Genomic DNA, 19,436 nt, shown 5'->3' on the forward strand with positions numbered 1-19,436 from the left:
TAACCGACTTGCCAAAACTATAGTTATACATTTGTGGAGTGGTTGAAAAATGAGTTTTAATGACTCCAACCTAAGTGTTTGGAAACTTCCGACTTCAACTGTAAGTGTTAGCATGAGGTCCAAGAGAAAAACCACACACAAGCACGGCAACAAATGAACAGCGTATACTCCATTGGTTCCAGAACAAATACACTGGATATTTATCTAGAATATATTGCCGCAGTCACACCCTGATATCAACTGCATGGAGTAATAAGCATATCATGAAACCTTCGTACACTCTACAGTGAGGGAAATAAGTATTTGACCCCCTCTCAATCAGAAAGATTTCTGGCTCCCAGGTGTCTTTTATACAGGTAACGAGCTGAGATTAGGAGCACACTCTTAAAGGGAGTGCTCCTAATCTCAGCTTGTTACCTGTATAAAAGACACCTGTCCACAGAAGCAATCAATCAATCAGATTCCAAACTCTCCATAATGGCCAAGACCAAAGAGCTCTCCAAGGATGTCGGATGTCAGGGACAAGATTGTAGTCCTACACAAGGCTGGAATGGGCTACAAGACCATCGCCAAGCAGCTTGGTGAGAAGGTGACAACAGTTGGTGCGTTTATTCGCAAATGGAAGAAACACAAAATAACTGTCAATCTCCCCCGGCCTGGGGCTCCATGCAAGATCTCACCTCGTGGAGTTGCAATGATCATGAGAACGGTGAGGAATCAGTCCAGAACTACACGGGAGGATCTTGTCAATGATCTCAAGGCAGCTGGGACCATAGTCACCAAGAAAACAATTGGTAACACACTACGCCGTGAAGGACTGAAATCCTGCAGCGCCCGCAAGGTCCCCCTGCTCAAGAAAGCACATATACAGGGCCGTCTGAAGTTTGCCAATGAACATCTGAATGATTCAGAGGAGAACTGGGTGAAAGTGTTGTGGTCAGATGGGATCAAAATCGAGCTCTTTGGCATCAACTCAACTCGCCGTGTTTGGAGGAGGAGGAATGCTGCCTATGACCCCAAGAACACCATCCTCATCGTCAAACATGGAGGTGGAAACATTATGCTAAGGGGGTGTTTTTATGCTAAGGACACAGGACAACTTCACCACATCAAAGGGACGATGGACGGGGCCATGTACTGTCAAATCTTGGGTGAGAACCTCCTTCCCTCAGCCAGGGCATTGAAAATGGGTCGTGGATGGGTATTCCAGCATGACAATGACCCAAAACACACGGCCAAGGCAACAAAGGAGTGGTTCAAGAAGAAGCACATTAAGGTCCTGGAGTGGCCTAGCCAGTCTCCAGACCTTAATCCCATAGAAAATATGTGGAGGGAGCTGAAGGTTCGAGTTGCCAAACGTCAGCCTCGAAACCTTAATGACTTGAAGATCTGCAAAGAGGAGTGGAACAAAATCCCTCCTGAGATGTGTGCAAACCTGGTGGCCAACTACAAGAAATGTCTGACCTCTGTGATTGCCAACAAGGGTTTTGCCACCAAGTACTAAATCATGTTTTGCAGAGGGGTCAAATACTTATTTCCCTCATTAAGATGCAAATACATTTATAACATTTTTGACATGTGTTTTTCTGGATTTTTTTGTTGTTATTCTGTCTCTCACTGTTCAAATAAACCTACCATTAAAATTATAGACTGATCATGTCTTTGTCAGTGGGCAAACGTACAAAATCAGCAGGGGATCAAATACTTTTTTCCCTCACTGTATGTCTACATCCCAAATGGCACCCTATACTCTATATAGTGCACTACTTTTGACCAAAGTCCTATAAGGAATAGGGTACCATTTGGGATGCAGGCTGTATATCAACTTCCCAGCCACCATAGTTAATGATATCTCATTGTACTGCAGGAGGAATGAGTACCCCACCTCACCCCCACCTCAGCAGAAGTCAGGACAGAATGTTCTCCCCACAACTGTTCTGTTACTACTCTGGTTGAGAGACCTTATTATATAAATCAAGCATTTAAAGCCTCAACTATCACACAACAAAAAAATCACAAGATCCTGAAGGGACTTTTTCCATAATTATTGGCACCCTTGATAAAGATGAACATAAAATAATGTATAAAACAAATAATACAAATACTGAGCTATAAAAAAGGGAAATTATATTATTTTATACTAATACAATTGCTCAGAGAAATAGATTTTGGTTAACAAGTAATTTTTATAAAAAAACTAAAAAAAGATAGGTGTCAAAATTATTGGCACCCTGTTTTCAATTCTCTAACAAACTCCTGTGTGAGGATAAAGATACGGAGCATTTTTCTAAAATAATTTATGAGTTTGGAGTACATGTTGGGAGGGATCTTAGACCATTCCTTCATACAGAATCTTTCCAGATCCTTGATATCCGTCCGCTCTTACGGACTGCCATTTTCAATTCAAACCACATGTTTTCAATGGGGTTCAAGTCTGGAGACTGAGACTCTTATGGACTGCCCTCTTCAATTAAAACCACCGTTTTTCAATGGGGTTCAATTCCAGAGACTTAGATGGCCATTGCAAAATGTTGATTTTGTGGTCAATTAACAATTTCTTTGTTTGTTTCATTTCTTTCAACACCAAACCCACCACTGGTGTGCATGGCAAAATAGCTTTATTTCCATGTCATCTGACAATAGCACCGCCTGGAGTTTGATAAACGGCATTGGCACTTGGATTGGAACCGGTGCTATGGTCACGCACACCAGTGGTGGGTTTGGTGTTGAAAAACAGAAGCATATGCAGAAAAGTACCTCATACCTACAGTTAAATATGGAGGTGGATCTTTGATGTTATGGGGCTATTTTGCTTCCACTGGTCCTGGGGCCCTTGTTATGGTCAACGGCATCCTGAACTTTAGCAAGTACCAGGACATTTTAGCCCAAAACCTGGTTGCCTCCGACAGGAGGCTGACACTTGGCCACAAGTGGATTTTCCAGCAAGACAATAACCCCAAGGACGAATCAAAATCCATAAAGAAATGGTTATTTGATCACAAAATCAACATTAGGGCTCTGGGCAAATGTAGTGCACTATAGCGAATAGGGTGCCATTTGAGACACAACCTAGGTAGCAAAATGGATGCAGGACACCAACAGGCACTTGTGGCAGCCAGGATACTACACAAATGCCTTTCACTATAGGGAGGGATAAATAAGCCTTACTCAGCACATAGCTTTATCATCATGGTATGTCATGGAGGCTATAACTCCCCATCAAGTGCCTCTCTCTGTGTGGAAAGGAGACAGGAGGACTCAGGCCTGTATAAGCCACAGGCTACGGTTTCTCTGGGTTGTTGACTGTAAACCCTAATTACACTTCGCTACACTACACTAGAACCCAGCGCAGGTCGGCTGCAGAGACAGAAGAACATCACTTATAATGGCTAGCAGATGTACACTTAGAAAACAAAGTGCTATCTAGAACCTAAAAGGGTTATTTGGCTGTCCCTATTGGAGAACCCTTTGAAGAACCCTTTTTGGCTCCAGGTAGAACCCTTTTGGTTCCAGTTAGAACCTTTTTGGGTTCCACGTAAAACCCTTCATCAGAGCGTTCTACATGGAACCCAAAAGGGTTCTACCTGGAACCCAAGAGGGTTCTACCTGGAACCAAAAAGGGTTCTCCTATGTGGACAACCAAATAACCCTTTTGAGGAGATAACACACTGCTTCCATAAATTAAGAGATGCTCACTAACACGAACTCTATGACCCTGGTTGCATCCCAAATGACATCATATACTCTATATAGTGCACCACTGAAAGAGAGCGACCCGGCTCTACGTATTTTACTGGTTTGTGACTCACTGACACCGCCCCCGGTTAGAGGGGAATAAAGCAGCCCAAAAGTTAACACACACAGGAACTTTAATCACACACAGAAGAAGATGAACATGGGTATGTACATGGGTATGTACATCTTCTTCTGTGTGTAATTAAAGTTCCTGTGTGTGTTAACTCTTGGGCTGCTTTATTCCCCTCTAACCGGGGGTGGTGTCAATGAGCCCACACCAGATGTCATTCCCGATCCCCCCTCCGCTGCTGTGGAGTCTGGGGGAGCCCTCTCCCCGGCTCAGGCGGCATAATGTGATTCCAGTAGCATCACCACACGGTAGTGAGTCTATGCTACTGACTGGACCCTGTTCCGCACCACCACCAGATCATCACCAGCCAAAGCTACCCGGCAAGCCATCGCCAGCGGCAGAGAACCTGTCTGACTCTGACTCTCTGCCTGTCCCTGCACTAGGGGACCCTCCTGCAGCACTGGACCTGTCTGCTGCTACCTGGGCCCATGAGGGTACCCAGCCACAGCACTGTCACCATCTACTGACAGTACAGCTTCAGCTGACACAACTACAGCCCTGTGTTCCGTTCTGTTTGTCCAGGATTCCCCTGCCCAGTGTGTACCACCTGACCCAGCTCCAGTCCTGGTCCTGCTGCCGCTGTACTCAACCCCCAACGTGACTGTGGGGGGGGACAACAGACCTCACCGGGGCCGACCACCCAGACTTCACCCCCCAGTGTCCTATCCCAGGGACACTACCTATTCCTGATCTGACCCTGTGTCTACCGTTGGGGCCTGCTCCGGGGCTTGCCCTGGGCCCTCCTCTGGTTCCTGCACTGGGGACTTGCCTGCCTCAGTTGGGGAACCGCCGCCTCCGTGCCTGCTCTCCTCTGCTGGGGTCTGGCCTGCCTCAGTTGGGGAGCCGCCGCCATTGGGCCTGCTCTCCTCCCCGGCCCTGGACACGGGGGCCCTCCCCGCCCCCAGCACCTGACTTGTTACAGTGGGCTGGCCCTACTCCAAAGTGCCACCCTCATGGATGCCTTAAGCCCTCTGTCCCCCGGCAGCTCCTGACCTGCAGCTGATGGAGTGACTGCATGGAATAACTACACAGGGTGGCGGGGAGCACCACTACTGACATTTCGGCAGGGGAATCCTTCCTTTTTGTAAATATGCTGCACATATTTTAGGGGTGGCTGTTACAGAATCCCCCTGCCGAGGGCGCTACAGGACGCTATATCACTGTTTGTGTGAGCATTTGTTTATTTGCTTTTTCGAGCCACGCTGTCTGACTCTCACCCATCACCCTTTCTTCCCCTCAAGTGAGAGATCAATATCTCCTCCACCTCATGGCTTCAGCCAATCGGACAATAGCCATGTGTCTCACCCCTGTGCACGCTCTAGCAATGCAGTCTCTCCAGGCCCAGATTGGCTAGCCAGCCTGACCCACGCTCCCCAACGGAGTAAATATTGCCCGACCTGAACGGTGTTATTCCAGTCTGTGAGTGTGGGTGGACATAACACAGGAACTTTAATCACACACAGAAGAAGATGAACATGGGTATGCACATGGGTATGTACATGGGTATGTTTTCTGTGTTCACGCATCCCATGCGGTGTCAGTGAGTCACAAACCAGTAAAATACGTAGAGCTGGGTCGCTCTCTTTCAACTACTTTTGACCAGTAATGCACTTTATGGGGAAAGGGGTGCCATTTGGGACTCAAACTGTGTCTATGATAGAGAGATGTCCACACACTAAATAAGGAAGGTTCCACAAGGGTTCTTTGGGAAGGGTGATGGTGCTATGTGGAACCATAATGACTCAAAGGACCCTTTGAGCTCTTCAATGGTTCTTTACAGTTCCAAAAGGGTTCTTTGATCTTTTAGTGGTAATTTAAATGTAGGGGCGGTGGCTCATTAGAATATTTTTGGGGAATGGTTTGCTCACAGCTCTTTTTTTGCAACCATGAGTGAGAGTGTCATTCCAGTTTATATAATTTATTTTTTATGCCATTACATGTTATCTTTGCCTTTGGGAAGTGGCAGTGTCTTGTGAAAGATGGTCTTGTGTCAATTGGGAATTGTTGACAAAATCAGTCAGTGGTTCTCAATCTAAGTTCTCTCCCCAGAGACCCCCAGCTGTTACAGATGAAGCTCACTTGATTAAATGTGTCAAATAACACAATAATAAGCCCTATGGAATTTTAACAATATAATATGGCTGACCAGAATGAAAAACCCTGCATGGTTCTTCAAAAGGATCTACAAAGAACATTTCAGATTGAGAAAGGTTCTTTATAGAACCATTGTCCATAAAGGTTCCGTGAAGAACAATAAATAAGGGTTCTATATAGCCCCAATAAGGGTTGTAACCATAGCAGAACCCTTTTTTTTTTGGTGCTATGTAGAACCTTTGTTAATGGTTCTTTACAGAACCTCAGGAAAGGGTTCTTTATACCTCCATACAGGTTCCATTCAGAACCTTATGAGCATGGTCCTTTATTGAACCTTCAAAAAAGGGTTCTATATAGCACTCAAAAGGGTTCCGCTATGGTTACAAGACAAATAACCCCTATCTGGTACTATTTAGAACCATTATTTTTTATTTGCATATGAATAAACTGTACGATTTGTTCCACTGTTCCTTGATCACTTCTGAATTTGAGAGACAAATGAGATGAGTCCCCATCTATGGTGTTATTAGGTCATGTGTCACAGGGGTAACAAAACGATGGTGTTCCACAGGGGAGTTAACAGTTTGTTTGTAAAAATGCAATAGGCTACATTAGGTCTATACATGGAATCATACGGAGAGAATCAAATCAAATACGCAATACACTTCCATGCATGAAATATGGTTCAAATCTTCCTTTGAATAACAATTGGGCACATTGTCTTATTGTTAGTACAGGCTAGAACAAAAGCATCACTGATATTCAGTATATCACAAAGGACCTAAAATAACCAAACAAAGACAGTCTCTCAATCAATGTACTACTTTAGAGAATGATGCGACTGGCGGAGAAAGGCCAAGTCATTTCACAACGCAGCTGAATTCCACACAACAGGCACTTAATCTCATCCAGATGTGCAACACTCAGCCCCGCACACAAATAAGCACGCGCGCACAGATACAGAAAATCGTGAATTTATCGAAATCATTGTTTGGCTACCACTTCAAACTTCTCAAAACTATTTTAAAAGATGAACAGCACCTTGCATAACACATACTGTACCTTTCATGGCGTTGTATAAATCTGTTAAGAGTGCAGAAGAGATGAGAGTCGCTATGTCACTTTTTGCTCATCTCAAAGTTCAGTCCAACCGAGCAGGTTTGAATCAGATCCTGGGAGAACAGCAAACTAAACGCTCGCACAAAAAGTTCAGATCCTCCAATTTCAAAATTTGAGGACTGCACACAACCGTAGTATGTTAATCTCGAACATCCCGTTAGAATCCCATTGTTCTGGATAGAGAAAGTTACATTTCTCCGTATTCGTAATATTTTGTGTAGCGCTGTAAAATGCACCCGTGGCTTGTGTTAGGTTATATTAAATATGTCTCTTTCCAGTGTTCAGCGCTGACCACAATCACAAACTCACAAACATTTTAGAGCCAAAGGAAGTCCCGCGTCTGCAGCCCCGTTCTACACACCCCGCACACTCCTCGCTCTCCTTAAAGGTGAGGATGCCTTTCAGCGCAAACTGTGGGACGCCTTGAGGAGTTGATGGCCAGAGATGAGATTAGATTACTGGGTGAAAAATCTGGTACCCATTAAATAACATTTCAAAGGGGTTGGGCAGGGGGGCTAAACCAACGTCACTGGACCTGCCAGCGACTTTAGTGCATTGTGTTTTAGATTTTGCATTCTTTCTCACTTCAAGTAGGATTTTGATAGGCTATTAGACAAAACAGTTGGAATGTTGAATCTCCATCCATGCTCTCTCTTTTATCCCTTACAAAAAAAGATTGCAGTTTTGAAACTGCAGTAAAAGTGCATTAACTGCAGTCGACTGTTCTATTTTGGAAACAGTAATTGCAGCATAACTGCAGTGTACTGCAGTTATACTGCACTCTAACTGCAGTTACACTGCAAAATTACGGCAGTAAAAAAGCTGTGGTATTTTGGACACATTATTTGCGGCATACTGCAGTTATACTGCACTATGACTGCAATATTTTTTCGTAAGGGATGAAGTTGGAAAATGTCTCCACTACTACCAATGACTATTATCACAATTGGGAGAAGTTATCACAGCTGGGGATGTGGAATGCCAAACCATTTCATTCAGCCTAATGGGAACCCAAGCACAGAACATGCCCTCTCTGGTTTGTGGCCCCTGAAACCTCTTTGCCCTGCAGATGCAGTCCACTGATCAAAGACACATGGTCTTCTCAGGCTAATTAGGACATCAAGGCAATATGACCCCCTTTTATCTTATCTTAAAGCCACATGTTTTACTGAGTGTCAATGGGATACTAAACACAAAAGCGTTTCTGGTTGTTGTCTAAAACGTCCCAAAATAATAGACAGTCATCTACGTTTGGCGCTTAAGTCCACATTGACCAAAGCATTTAGTGTGTTTGTGTGTGTGTGTTTGTGTGTCTGTGTGTGTGCATGTGTGTGTGCAGTATGCTCCCTTGGTGTTCGCCCTCCAGTTGATCCTCTGGTACGCACTCAATCGCAATCTGATTCTACAAACAGATCGATCTCAGAAAAAAACAGGTGAGGTTGACTCGACTCTGAGCCCTGTAGTAGTCAAAAGTAGTGCACTATATAGGGAATAGGGTGACATTTGGGACTCAACCTTCTTCTCTTTGGATAACAGAGCCCATAACCCAGCCTAACCCAGGCTCAGTGTTAAGGGCCTGGGTTATGACACAGTCCGGAGTATCAGGTTCCAGACCTGTTTGAAATGATTTTAGGGGTCATCTAGTGTTTATCTTATGGCTGCAAAACTGTTATTTTACTATCGGACATAATTGGAGCAGCAGGCTGGTATTAAGGCCCAGGTAAAGATCAGAGTGGCAGGTAGTCTGTAGACCAGACTCCTGATGGGCCTCATTCAGAGGTTGGGACCTCATTTGCTGGGTCAGGGCTCTTAGCAGTACAGAGGGTTCATATTAACCAGGCTGGAGATAGATACCACATAGGCGCTACAAGTTCCACATTCTTCAGTAAGTTAGTCAAGGAACGTGCTCTAACGCCCCTGGACCAGCGCTAGATATTCACATGATCAGAATGATCTAAATATGGTCAAAAGGTGAACGGCAAACAATACAACAACACATAGACCAACTCACACAGAAACACACACACAGAGCACAGAGGTGCTGCATGCATGGTGGCTATTATGGGGCCTGAGTGAAAGGAGGTTCCCTTTCAGCAGGTCACTTGGTATAACATACTATGGTGTGTCAACGACCAATCATATACACCTGAAAAAAATTGAAATTACACCCAACGGGTCAGTGGATGCTGAGCTATTGGTGGGGAGAGAGTACTCGTCCCCCTAGATGTTGCAAGTTTGGGTCCTGGTATCGGTTTTTGTGTTAGCTAAAAGCGAACTACTTTCTGCTCTGCTTGTGTAGCTAATGCTTCCTTGCTTGAGTAAGATGGCCAGTAGTAAGAGTAAGTTCAAAAAGGCTAACCAGCTGAATTTGAACCTCTGACCGTGCCCTAGGCCATGTGGTTTCACAATGAAAATTAAAGATACTCACAAGTGCTGTCCTGTTTGCCTGGGGTGGAAACACGCTGAGAAGGCTTTGGCTTGGACCAGTTTGTGTGACCATTGTCTCCGGCTGGGTTTAACTTCCGTTGGGCGTCGGGCTGACTTTGTAAGAAATATTGGGGCTGCTGGCAAAGGTCTTCCAGTGAAGCGACCTCAGGAATGGGGTTGTCTGAGGCCGGGCGAGAGCAGCAGCAGTGGCCAGAGTTGATATGAGGCTCATTCCGGTTTCTCTGGCAGTGTTCAGAGTCCGGACTCCAGGGATGATATACAGTACCTGGTTGGCTCTGGAGGGTTTTCAGAGTGTGAATTGGATGACAGCCCATGGCAGTCTAAAGCCCCCGCTTTGGATTCGTAGGGGAGAGTGAACCATTGGTGGTTAATGCGCCTTTGATGGAGTTGTGTCGTAGGGCGGCAGATCACCTGGGGGTGGATTGGCCATCTTCTCCCCTGTAGCGGAGTTCCTCCAGGTTTGGGGGAAGGTATTTACCTCCTGTCCCTGCAGCGGTGAAGCGTTGCTTACCCCTGTTTAAAGATTTTGCGGATGAGCTAAAGGCAACCTGGGATTCCCCTCATTCAGCCAAGCTGGTGCTACCAGGTTTTGGCGGGTTCATGAATGTAAAGGGTATGGCGGAGTCGGGGCTCGTTTGCACACCACCGATGGATGGAAATCTGGTGAGTTACTTAGCTCCAGAGGCTAACAAAGGGCTAATCTTAGCACGATCCTTTAGAATAAACAGTGCCGGTTCTTGGTGGATCAGCTGGACAAAGTGTACAAGGTTGAGGATGTGGCGGTCCGGTTGTTGAACGTGGTCACAATACTTCAGATGTATCATATCGATTTGCTTTAGGAGCAACGTGGGTGCGGCTCTACTTTCCAGGGGGGTTCCTGGGCACCCACAGAGGGAGAATGCACCCCTCTGTGGGTGCCCAGATATGGGACCGGTTCGGCAGGGCCAACGTAGATCTTTATGCATGGACCCTGCTCTATGCGTTTCCTCCGGTGGAGAGGGTCCGTGGAGGCCACCATGGAGAGGGTCCGTCAAGAAGGACTGTTGTTGATTCTGATGGCTCCCCATTGGCCCAGACAACCCTGGTTCCCGGGGATCATTCACCTGTTGGGCGGGGACCCGTGGAGGGTTCTGTGTCATTGGGATCTATTGTCCCAGGTGCATGGGAGAGTTTGGCACCCACAACCGCATACATGGGTTGTGGTGGATTTGGCCCCTGAAAGGTTGAATTTGACGGTGAGGGATTTACCCTCGCCGAGAGGGTTGTATACATATAAGTGGCGCGCGTTTGAGGGTTGGTGTCAGATTAAAGGAGTTTCTCCTTTTCAAAGCTCTTTGGTGGACATTTTGATGATTTTGCAAGAGCTTTTTGAGCAGGGCCTTTCTTTTTCCACATTGAAGGTTTATATGGCAGCCATCTCTATGTGTCTTTCTAAGCAGCGTCTTTCTCATTGGATTGTGGATCTCCCTGGCATATGACAGCAAAGGACAAGGGTTGCCTAGCAGTGTGCGTGCTCACTCCACTAGGGGTCTGGCGGCATCTTGGGCATTGTTCAGGGCCATGACAATTAGTGATATCTGTGCTACAGCAAGTTGGGGTTCCCAACATACAGTGGGGGGAAAAATTATTTAGTCAGCCACCAATTGTGCAAGTTCTCCCACTTAAAAAGATGAGAGAGGCCTGTAATTTTCATCATAGGTACATGTCAACTATGACAGACAAATTGAGAGAGAAAAAATCCAGAAAATCACATTGTAGGATTTTTAATGAATTTATTTGCAAATTATGGTGGAAAATAAGTATTTGGTCACCTACAAACAAGAAGATTTCTGGCTCTCACAGACCTGTAAGGCTCCTCTGTCCTCCACTCATTACCTGTATTAATGGCACCTGTTTGAACTTGTTATCAGTATAAAAGACAACTGTCCACAACCTCAAACAGTCACACTCCAAACTCCACTATGGCCAAGACCAAAGAGCTGTCAAAGGACACCAGAAACAAAATTGTAGACCTGCACCAGGCTGGGAAGACTGAATCTGCAATAGGTAAGCAGCTTGGTTTGAAGAAATCAACTGTGGGAGCAATTATTAGGAAATGGAAGACATACAAGACCACTGATAATCTCCCTCGATCTGGGGCTCCACGCAAGATCTCACCCCGTGGGGTCAAAATGATCACAAGAACGGTGAGCAAAAATCCCAGAACCACACGGGGGGACCTAGTGAATGACCTGCAGAGAGCTGGGACCAAAGTAACAAAGCCTACCATCATTAACACACTACACCGCCAAGGACTCAAATCCTGCAGTGCCAGACGTGTCCCCCTGCTTAAGCCAGTACATGTCCAGGCCCGTCTGAAGTTTGCTAGAGTGCATTTGGATGATCCAGAAGAGGATTGGGAGAATGTCATATGGTCAGATGAAACCAAAATATAACTTTTTGGTAAAAACTCAACTCAGTCGTGTTTGGAGGACAAAGAATGCTGAGTTGCATCCAAAGAACACCATATCTACTGTGAAGCATGGGGGTGGAAACATCATGCTTTGGGGCTGTTTTTCTGCAAAGGGACCAGGACGACTGATCGTGTAAAGGAAAGAATGAATGGGGCCATGTATCGTGAGATTTTGAGTGAAAACCTCCTTCCATCAGCAAGGGCATTGAAGATGAAACGTGGCTGGGTCTTTCAGCATGACAATGATCCCAAACACACCGCCCGGGCAACGAAGGAGTGGCTTCGTAAGAAGCATTTCAAGGTCCTGGAGTGGCCTAGCCAGTCTCCAGATCTCAACCCCATAGAAAATCTTTGGAGGGAGTTGAAAGTCCGTGTTGCCCAGCGACAGCCCCAAAACATCACTGCTCTAGAGGAGATCTGCATGGAGGAATGGGCCAAAATACCAGCAACAGTGTGTGAACACCTTGTAAAGACTTACAGAAAACGTTTGACCTGTGTCATTGCCAACAAAGGGTATATAACAAAGTATTGAGAAACTTTTGTTATTGACCAAATACTTATTTTCCACCATAATTTGCAAATACATTCATTAAAAATCCTACAATGTGATTTTCTGGAGAAAAAAAATCTCATTTTGTCTGTCATAGTTGACGTGTACCTATGATGAAAATTACAGGCCTCTCTCATATTTTTAAGTGGGAGAACTTGCACAATTGGTGGCTGACTAAATAATTTTTTTCCCCACTGTACCTTTGTGAGGTTTTATCGCTTGGATGTAACTACTGTCATAGTGTTCTTAATGCTGGGTCCGGGTGTTAGGCAGCACGCAGGTAGCACATTTATCCGGGTTACCCACAGATCCCTGTGGGTTTTAGCCTTGAGCTACCATGGTTGCGCGCGAGTACACAGTTTCCAGATTAATGTAGGTTTCCTGTGGGTTTGAGCCTCAGGCTGCCGTGGTTCAACGACTCTGGAGCACGTGTGTGCACTTTAACAAGTCATGTCAGGTGTTTTGTTGTTTTTGACTTGCGGTTACTTGTATGAGTTCTGACTTTTCAGGCTCGCAAGATAAGTATTGTTCTTGGAAGTGTGGGGTCTATGGATTTGGGCTGCAGTGGCATTGTGTCAGTGCGCATAGCCTAGTTGCAGCAGGTTCTGGTCCCCTATATGGGGCTCTGACAGTTCAGCCTTCATGAGGCTCTGACAGTTCAGGCTTCTCGGGTATTAGGGAAAAAGGTGGCTTTTGTAACCCCTTTTTGGAGAAGGTGGAACCTTTTTATGCTTGGGCTGCCCTGGGCCTCCTAGTTTGGTACCTCTGAGCTGGCTTGGGGCGTGATTGTATGTCCCCGTAGTATGTTATACCGAGAGACTGACTTAAAGGGAACGTACAGAGATAGTTTCACTAGGACACTTAGCCTGTGGAGAAAGGACTCTCTGGATTCCTATGGAAAAGATAAACAGACTGTTATTGTTGTTTTTGTGAATGCCTGGAAAATGTAGTCACTAGTCAGCTGTGCAGGTAAGGTGCTGATGATGGCAGGTTAATAGGATCTAGGCTGACTGCTGAGTACTGTTATATAAATAGAACAATCCTTGGGTAATGCGAACACCTCACTCTCAAGCGCACGCCACTACCAAGTCTGCTGCTTCTGTTTTGGAGGATGATGTTCTCTCATCTGAGTTTTTGTAATTCATCCTATAGCATGTTCCCATGTTTCCCCAGTAGTGTTGCTCTCTGATCGGTTTGTGGTATGTACAGTGGCTTGTGAAAGTATTCACCCCCTTTTTTCCTATTTTGTTGCCTTACAACCTAGAATTAAAATAGATTTTTTAGGGGTTTGTATCATTTCATTTACACAACATGCCTACCACTTTGAAGATGCAAAACATATGTTTTATTGTGTAGCAAACAAGAAATAAGACAAAAAAACAGAAAACTTGAGCGTGCATAACTATTCACCCCCCCCCAAAAGTCAATACTTTGTAGAGCCACCTTTTGCAGCAATTACAGCTGCAAGTCTCTTGGGGTATGTCTCTATAAGCTTGGCACATCTAGCCACTGGGATTTTTGCCCATTCTTCAAGGCAAAACTGCTCCAGGTCCTTCAAGTTGGATGGGTTCCCCTGGTGTACAGCAATCTTTAAGTCATACCACAGATTCTCAATTGGATTGAGGTCTGGGCTTTGACTAGGCTATTCCAAGACATTTAAATGTTTCCCCTTAAACCACTCGAGTGTCGCTTTAGCAGTATGCTTAAGGTCATTGTCCTGCTGGAAGGTAAACCTCCGTCCCAGTCTCAAATCTCTGGAAGACTTAAACGGGTTTCCCTCAAAAGTTTCCCTGTATTTAGCGCCATCCATCATTCCTTCAATTCTGACCAGTTTCCCAGTCCCTGCCGATGAAAAACATCCCCACAGCATGATGCTGCCACCACCATGCTTCACTGTGGGGATGGTGTTCTCGGGGTGATGAGAGGTGTTGGGTTTGCGCCAGACATAGCGTTTTCCTTGATGGCCAAAAAGCTCAATTTTAGTCTCATCTGACCAGAGTACCTTCTTCCATATGTTTGGGGAGTCTCCAACATGCCTGTTTACTTATTTTTTTCTTTAAGCAACGGCTTTTTTCTGGCCACTCTTCCGTAAAGCCCAGCTCTGTGGAGTGTACGGCTTAAAGTGGTCTTATGGACAGATACTCCAATCTCCGCTGTGGAGCTTTGCAGCTCCTTCAGGGTTATCTTTGGTCTCTTTGTTGCCTCTCTGATTAATGCCCTCCTTGCCTGGTCCGTGAGTTTTGGTGGGCGGCCCTCTCTTGGCAGGTTTGTTGTGGTGCCATATTCTTTCAATTTTTTAATAATGGATTTAATGGTGCTCCATGGGATGTTCAACATTTCTTATATTATTTTTTATAACCCAACCCTGATGTGTACTTCTCCACAACTTTGTCCCTAACCTGTTTGGAGAGCTCCTTGGTCTTCATGGTGCCCCTTGCTTGGTGGTGCCCCTTGCTTAGTGGTGTTGCAGTCTCTGGGGCCTTTCAGAACAGGTGTATATATACTGAGATCATGTCACAGATCATGTGACACTTAGATTGCACACAGGTGGACTTTATGTAACTAATTATGTTACTTCTGGAGGTAATTGGTTGCACCAGATCTTATTTAGGGTCTTCATAGCAAAGGGGGTGAATACATATGCATGCACCAACTTTACGTTATGAATTTTTTTGAATTTTTTGAAACAAATTATTTATTTCATTTCACTTCACCAATTTGGACTATTTTGTGTATGTCCATTACATGAAATCCAAATAAAAATCCATTTAAATTACAGGTTGTAATGCAACATAATAGGAAAAACGCTGAGGGGGATGAATACTTTTGCAAGGCACGGATTATATGTAGGCTTCTATGAAGGATACCTGTTTTTTGTATTGGCAACAACTGATGACTGATATTGCACTAAGAGAATGGCTGTGTGGTGTGTTTTGTCACGTGTTTTGCTATTGTCGTCTTTTTTTCTATGGATGATATTTAGCTGCGACAGAAATACAGAATATTGTCAGTGGGAGGAAAAAAAAATTCATTTAGCATTGAGTTACTTTGTAGTTTGCCATCCACTATTCAGTAACTTCATTTGCATTCATAGTGGAGAGTCTAGACAGATTATTTATTTTGTGGACATTAATTATTTTCTATCAAAACCCATCCCTAAAATGTGAATGATAAACATCATGGTCTATCTACTGTAGCTATTTATTGTCCCCATCAATTGGCATCTTTCACAAATCATAGGCCTATTTTCATGACTCGTCTGAATGCTTGCAATATGACACCCCCTTGTGGCAGAAGACAGAAATACTAATACGTCACCTGTGGTGTCTATTCAAATCCTCTCATCTGTGAAGATCAGACAAGATCAAGCATTCTAAACGAATCAATGACTTCCAGGAAGGTTACATAAGATGTCATCACTCTAAAGCCCAATTCAGAGTCCACAGCCGCAGAGCTGCGATAGTCCGGGGGCCCATTGTGACATACCTAAGGGCAAGTCAAGAGAGCACGTTTTTCTGTTTTTCCTGTAGTAAGATATTCATGTTTCAGAGGTGCACCTGTGAACCAATGAATATGAGAGCCCCGCTGATTCTCCTCCTCTACATGTCATCCCTTGGGGTCCTGCATTGTACCCTGACCCCTCTCCTACCTGACTGAGTGTGGATGTTCTCCAGGGTGAGTCCTCTTTTGAATGTACTATACTACATTCAACTTTCATCACCATTATCCAGTGTTGTGCTCGAGACCACCTAAAGCGAGACCGATTCAAGACCAAGACCGGAGCAAGTCGAGACCGAGTCAAGACCGAGACCGGGAGGGGGACATGGGGTCAGAGAATTTGAAATCACCACCATAATAAGAGTTCAAAATGTCCAGCATTTCTGTGTTCATATTTCAGAACAACATGTGGATTCTTTAGACATTCAGAATAGTGAAAAAATGCATGCTGAGGGAAAATAGAGCCACTATACAAATTATTACTAACCCAAACACAGTGGGGAACAATGGGCCTTCTATACCTTCAGAGAAGGGCTAAGGATTTATAAAATAATGATTATAATCATATAAAAAGAATGATAATTACATTATTATTTTCAATGATCTGATTTAATCTCTTCAGTTTTTGTTGGAAAGGAAAGGGTTAACACTGAAGAAGAAAAAAATATCCAATCAGGATTTTTATTTGCTGGTCTCTGGGGTGATAAATCTAGCTAGCTAAGTCAGCCATTGGCTAGGCCATCAGAAGCTAGATAAAGACATCGCCATTCAACTGTATCAAGTCAAAATTTCGGAGTGACAGTGGAATCAACCAATCCCATTTTGACTTAATGAGCGGGACCGTTTTTACAAAAAAAACGTATGGAAACTTCTGCCTTCTTGAAGGCCAACAGCGAGCAGTAGTTTTCCCATGGTCTACCTAGCTAGCTAGCCTTTGTTGTCGGCTAGTTTGCAGCGGCTGCAGCAGGTGTTATCAATGAGGATGTTGTTGCATATTTGTTAACTTCTTCCTTTTCAAGAATAACTTTCAACAAGAAGTTATGTTTCAAATTATCATCATCTGGTGAGTGGAACTGTGTTTTTTATTGCAGCATGTTTGCTGTTGTTAGCCATTTCTTTGAAAATAACTTGTGTGTGAAACATTGTTGCATTTAACGTGGAACTGACAGCATTTTAGCAACATGAAATCGTATTATAATCTGTTCATATACACCCTCAGGAAGGATATGACCCTTAAAAAAAAAAAATCTGACAAGTGACCACTTAGACATGGTCATTTTCACGTTTTCATAAATTCTTAGAATGTTTGGGAATTACGTATACTAAGGCATTTGTGAAAACTCTATAGCAATATAGAGTGGAAAAGCAGCCATGCATTTGGACAATTAATAGACACGGCAGTAAATAAAACCGAATAAAAACATCTGTCTTTTCCAGGACTACACATACCGGTGCACTATAGCCAATCAAACACAGTGGGGAACAATGGGCCTTCTATACCTTCAGAGAAGGGCTAAGGATTTATAAAATAATGATAATAATCATATAAAAAGAATGATTATTATTATTATTATTATTATTATTATTATTATTAATCAGAGCTACAGTAGACCTTTATACAAACAAGCCATTTGCCACACGGGTAAATAAAACCGAATAAAAACATCTGTCTTTTCCAGGACTACACATACCGGTGCACTATAGCCAATCAAACACAGTGGGGAACAATGGGCCTTCTATACCTTCAGAGAAGGGCTAAGGATTTATAAAATAATGATTATAATCATATAAAAAGAATGATAATTATTATTATTATTATTATTATTATTATTAATCAGAGCTACAGTAGACCTTTATACAAACAAGCCATTTGCCACACGGGCCTGCCATCATTAACTTTGAACTGGACTGTGTGTTTACAGGCAGTTTCAACAGCTCTACTTTAGATCATTAGAATGCATTCGCCAAAGCCACAAAATATACCTGAATGGATTTCTGCAAATATGTAAACACCACGGCAGTCCTCTTACATTTGGGAACTTTACAGTCCTATTGTTCAAACAACCATGAAAAGGTAGGCTCTCTCTTCCTCAGTTATGCACATCAACTACAACAAGATCAACAACTAATGCTAGCCAGAGCAAGATGAGCTAAAATCTAACGAAGGAACATTAGATAAACCCTCTCATACGTTTTCAGCTAGTTTGCCGTCAAAATTGCACTGATAAACAATGGGGAATTGTAGCCTCCTCGTCCTTCTGCAGCTTGCCTGCCCATGCATGCTTGTCCCAACCAAGCACCCAAGCTAACTGGCTTAAGTTGGCTAGCATGCTAGCTATCTACTTCCAGACACAAATGAGAGAACACCTCAGATGTGATTTACAACCGGATAGCAATATTTTTTGGATTACCAAGAAATGTATTGGTGAATTTAATTAATCATGCATTGAACTGCATCCATCTATTCTGTCAACAATGCCTTAGTGTACGTCATGGAATGTTGAGTCAAAAATAAGCTATTTTTAAAACCTCTTATAAAGTTGGTTTTGTAGCATAAACTGGGCATTTGATATTGTTGACTGACATTATGATTGTCTGTTTGTTTCATATCTGCAAAGTAGTTAAAACGCTGTCAGTTCCACTTTACTTTGTGTGCAAAACGTGAAATGTTTTTTGCAATGGGAAGTAATAGTTGTACATTTCGATTGGGAAATGCTTAATGGTTGTGTTTTTGTATTCTTATGATTGGTACCTACTGGCTTATTATGTCCGAGTTCATGGACTGCTTATCCTTTAACATCATGCTGTGTGTGAGTGCTGTCTTTCCATCGGCCCTATGTAGTGGTGTAGTGGTGCCTGGAGAAGTGGGTATACAATAATTTTGCCAAAAAGTCCCCAAACAGCCCGCCCAGCGAAGGAAAGGCACCCTGTGTGAAAAATCCTATGTTTTCCTATGTTTTTTTATGAGTTCTCCTATAGATTTTTCAGATTTTCACACTCAAATGTTTTTTTATATAGGAAAATACACTAATTTGATGGTCTAAGTCCACTACAATGCTTAAACCACATCAATCTAATTGGGTGGGCTTGTCAGGGCCTGGCTCCCCAGTGGGTGGGCCTCTGTCCACCCAGGCCCATCCATGTCTACGCCCCTGATGCAAACAGCACATGATGACAATTGCGCATCACAAATAGCCTACTAACTAACACTTCGGACTAAACTTTTTCAATACCTGGTTTGCATACCCATTGTTGCCTTAGTTAGCATTTACTGGTAGATATCATCAATTGAAATGTCTTTCTTACCCTACCGCCTACCGATGTCATTCTTCTGTGAGCTGCTCCATGCCAAAACAAGTTGATAGCTGCACACTCTTGCTGCCTGCAGATGATATTCCGCTGAAACTAGG

General features: G+C 43.8%; 1 protein-coding gene across 1 annotated transcript in view; it reads right to left on the reverse strand.

Annotated features, from left to right (window-relative positions):
* The window catches only part of LOC121550013 (collectin-12), a 67,336-nt gene extending 59,812 nt beyond the window's left edge, over window positions 1-7,524 (reverse strand). The window contains exon 1 of the mRNA XM_041862065.1: window positions 7,022-7,524. Within this exon, the coding sequence (XP_041717999.1) occupies window positions 7,022-7,028 (7 nt within the window). The 5' untranslated portion in view covers window positions 7,029-7,524. The remainder of the gene's footprint in view (window positions 1-7,021) is intronic.
* Window positions 7,525-19,436: the final 11,912 nt, after the last annotated feature.

Source organism: Coregonus clupeaformis, chromosome 34, assembly GCF_020615455.1.
Source record: "Coregonus clupeaformis isolate EN_2021a chromosome 34, ASM2061545v1, whole genome shotgun sequence".
Taxonomy (NCBI): Eukaryota; Metazoa; Chordata; class Actinopteri; order Salmoniformes; family Salmonidae; genus Coregonus; species Coregonus clupeaformis.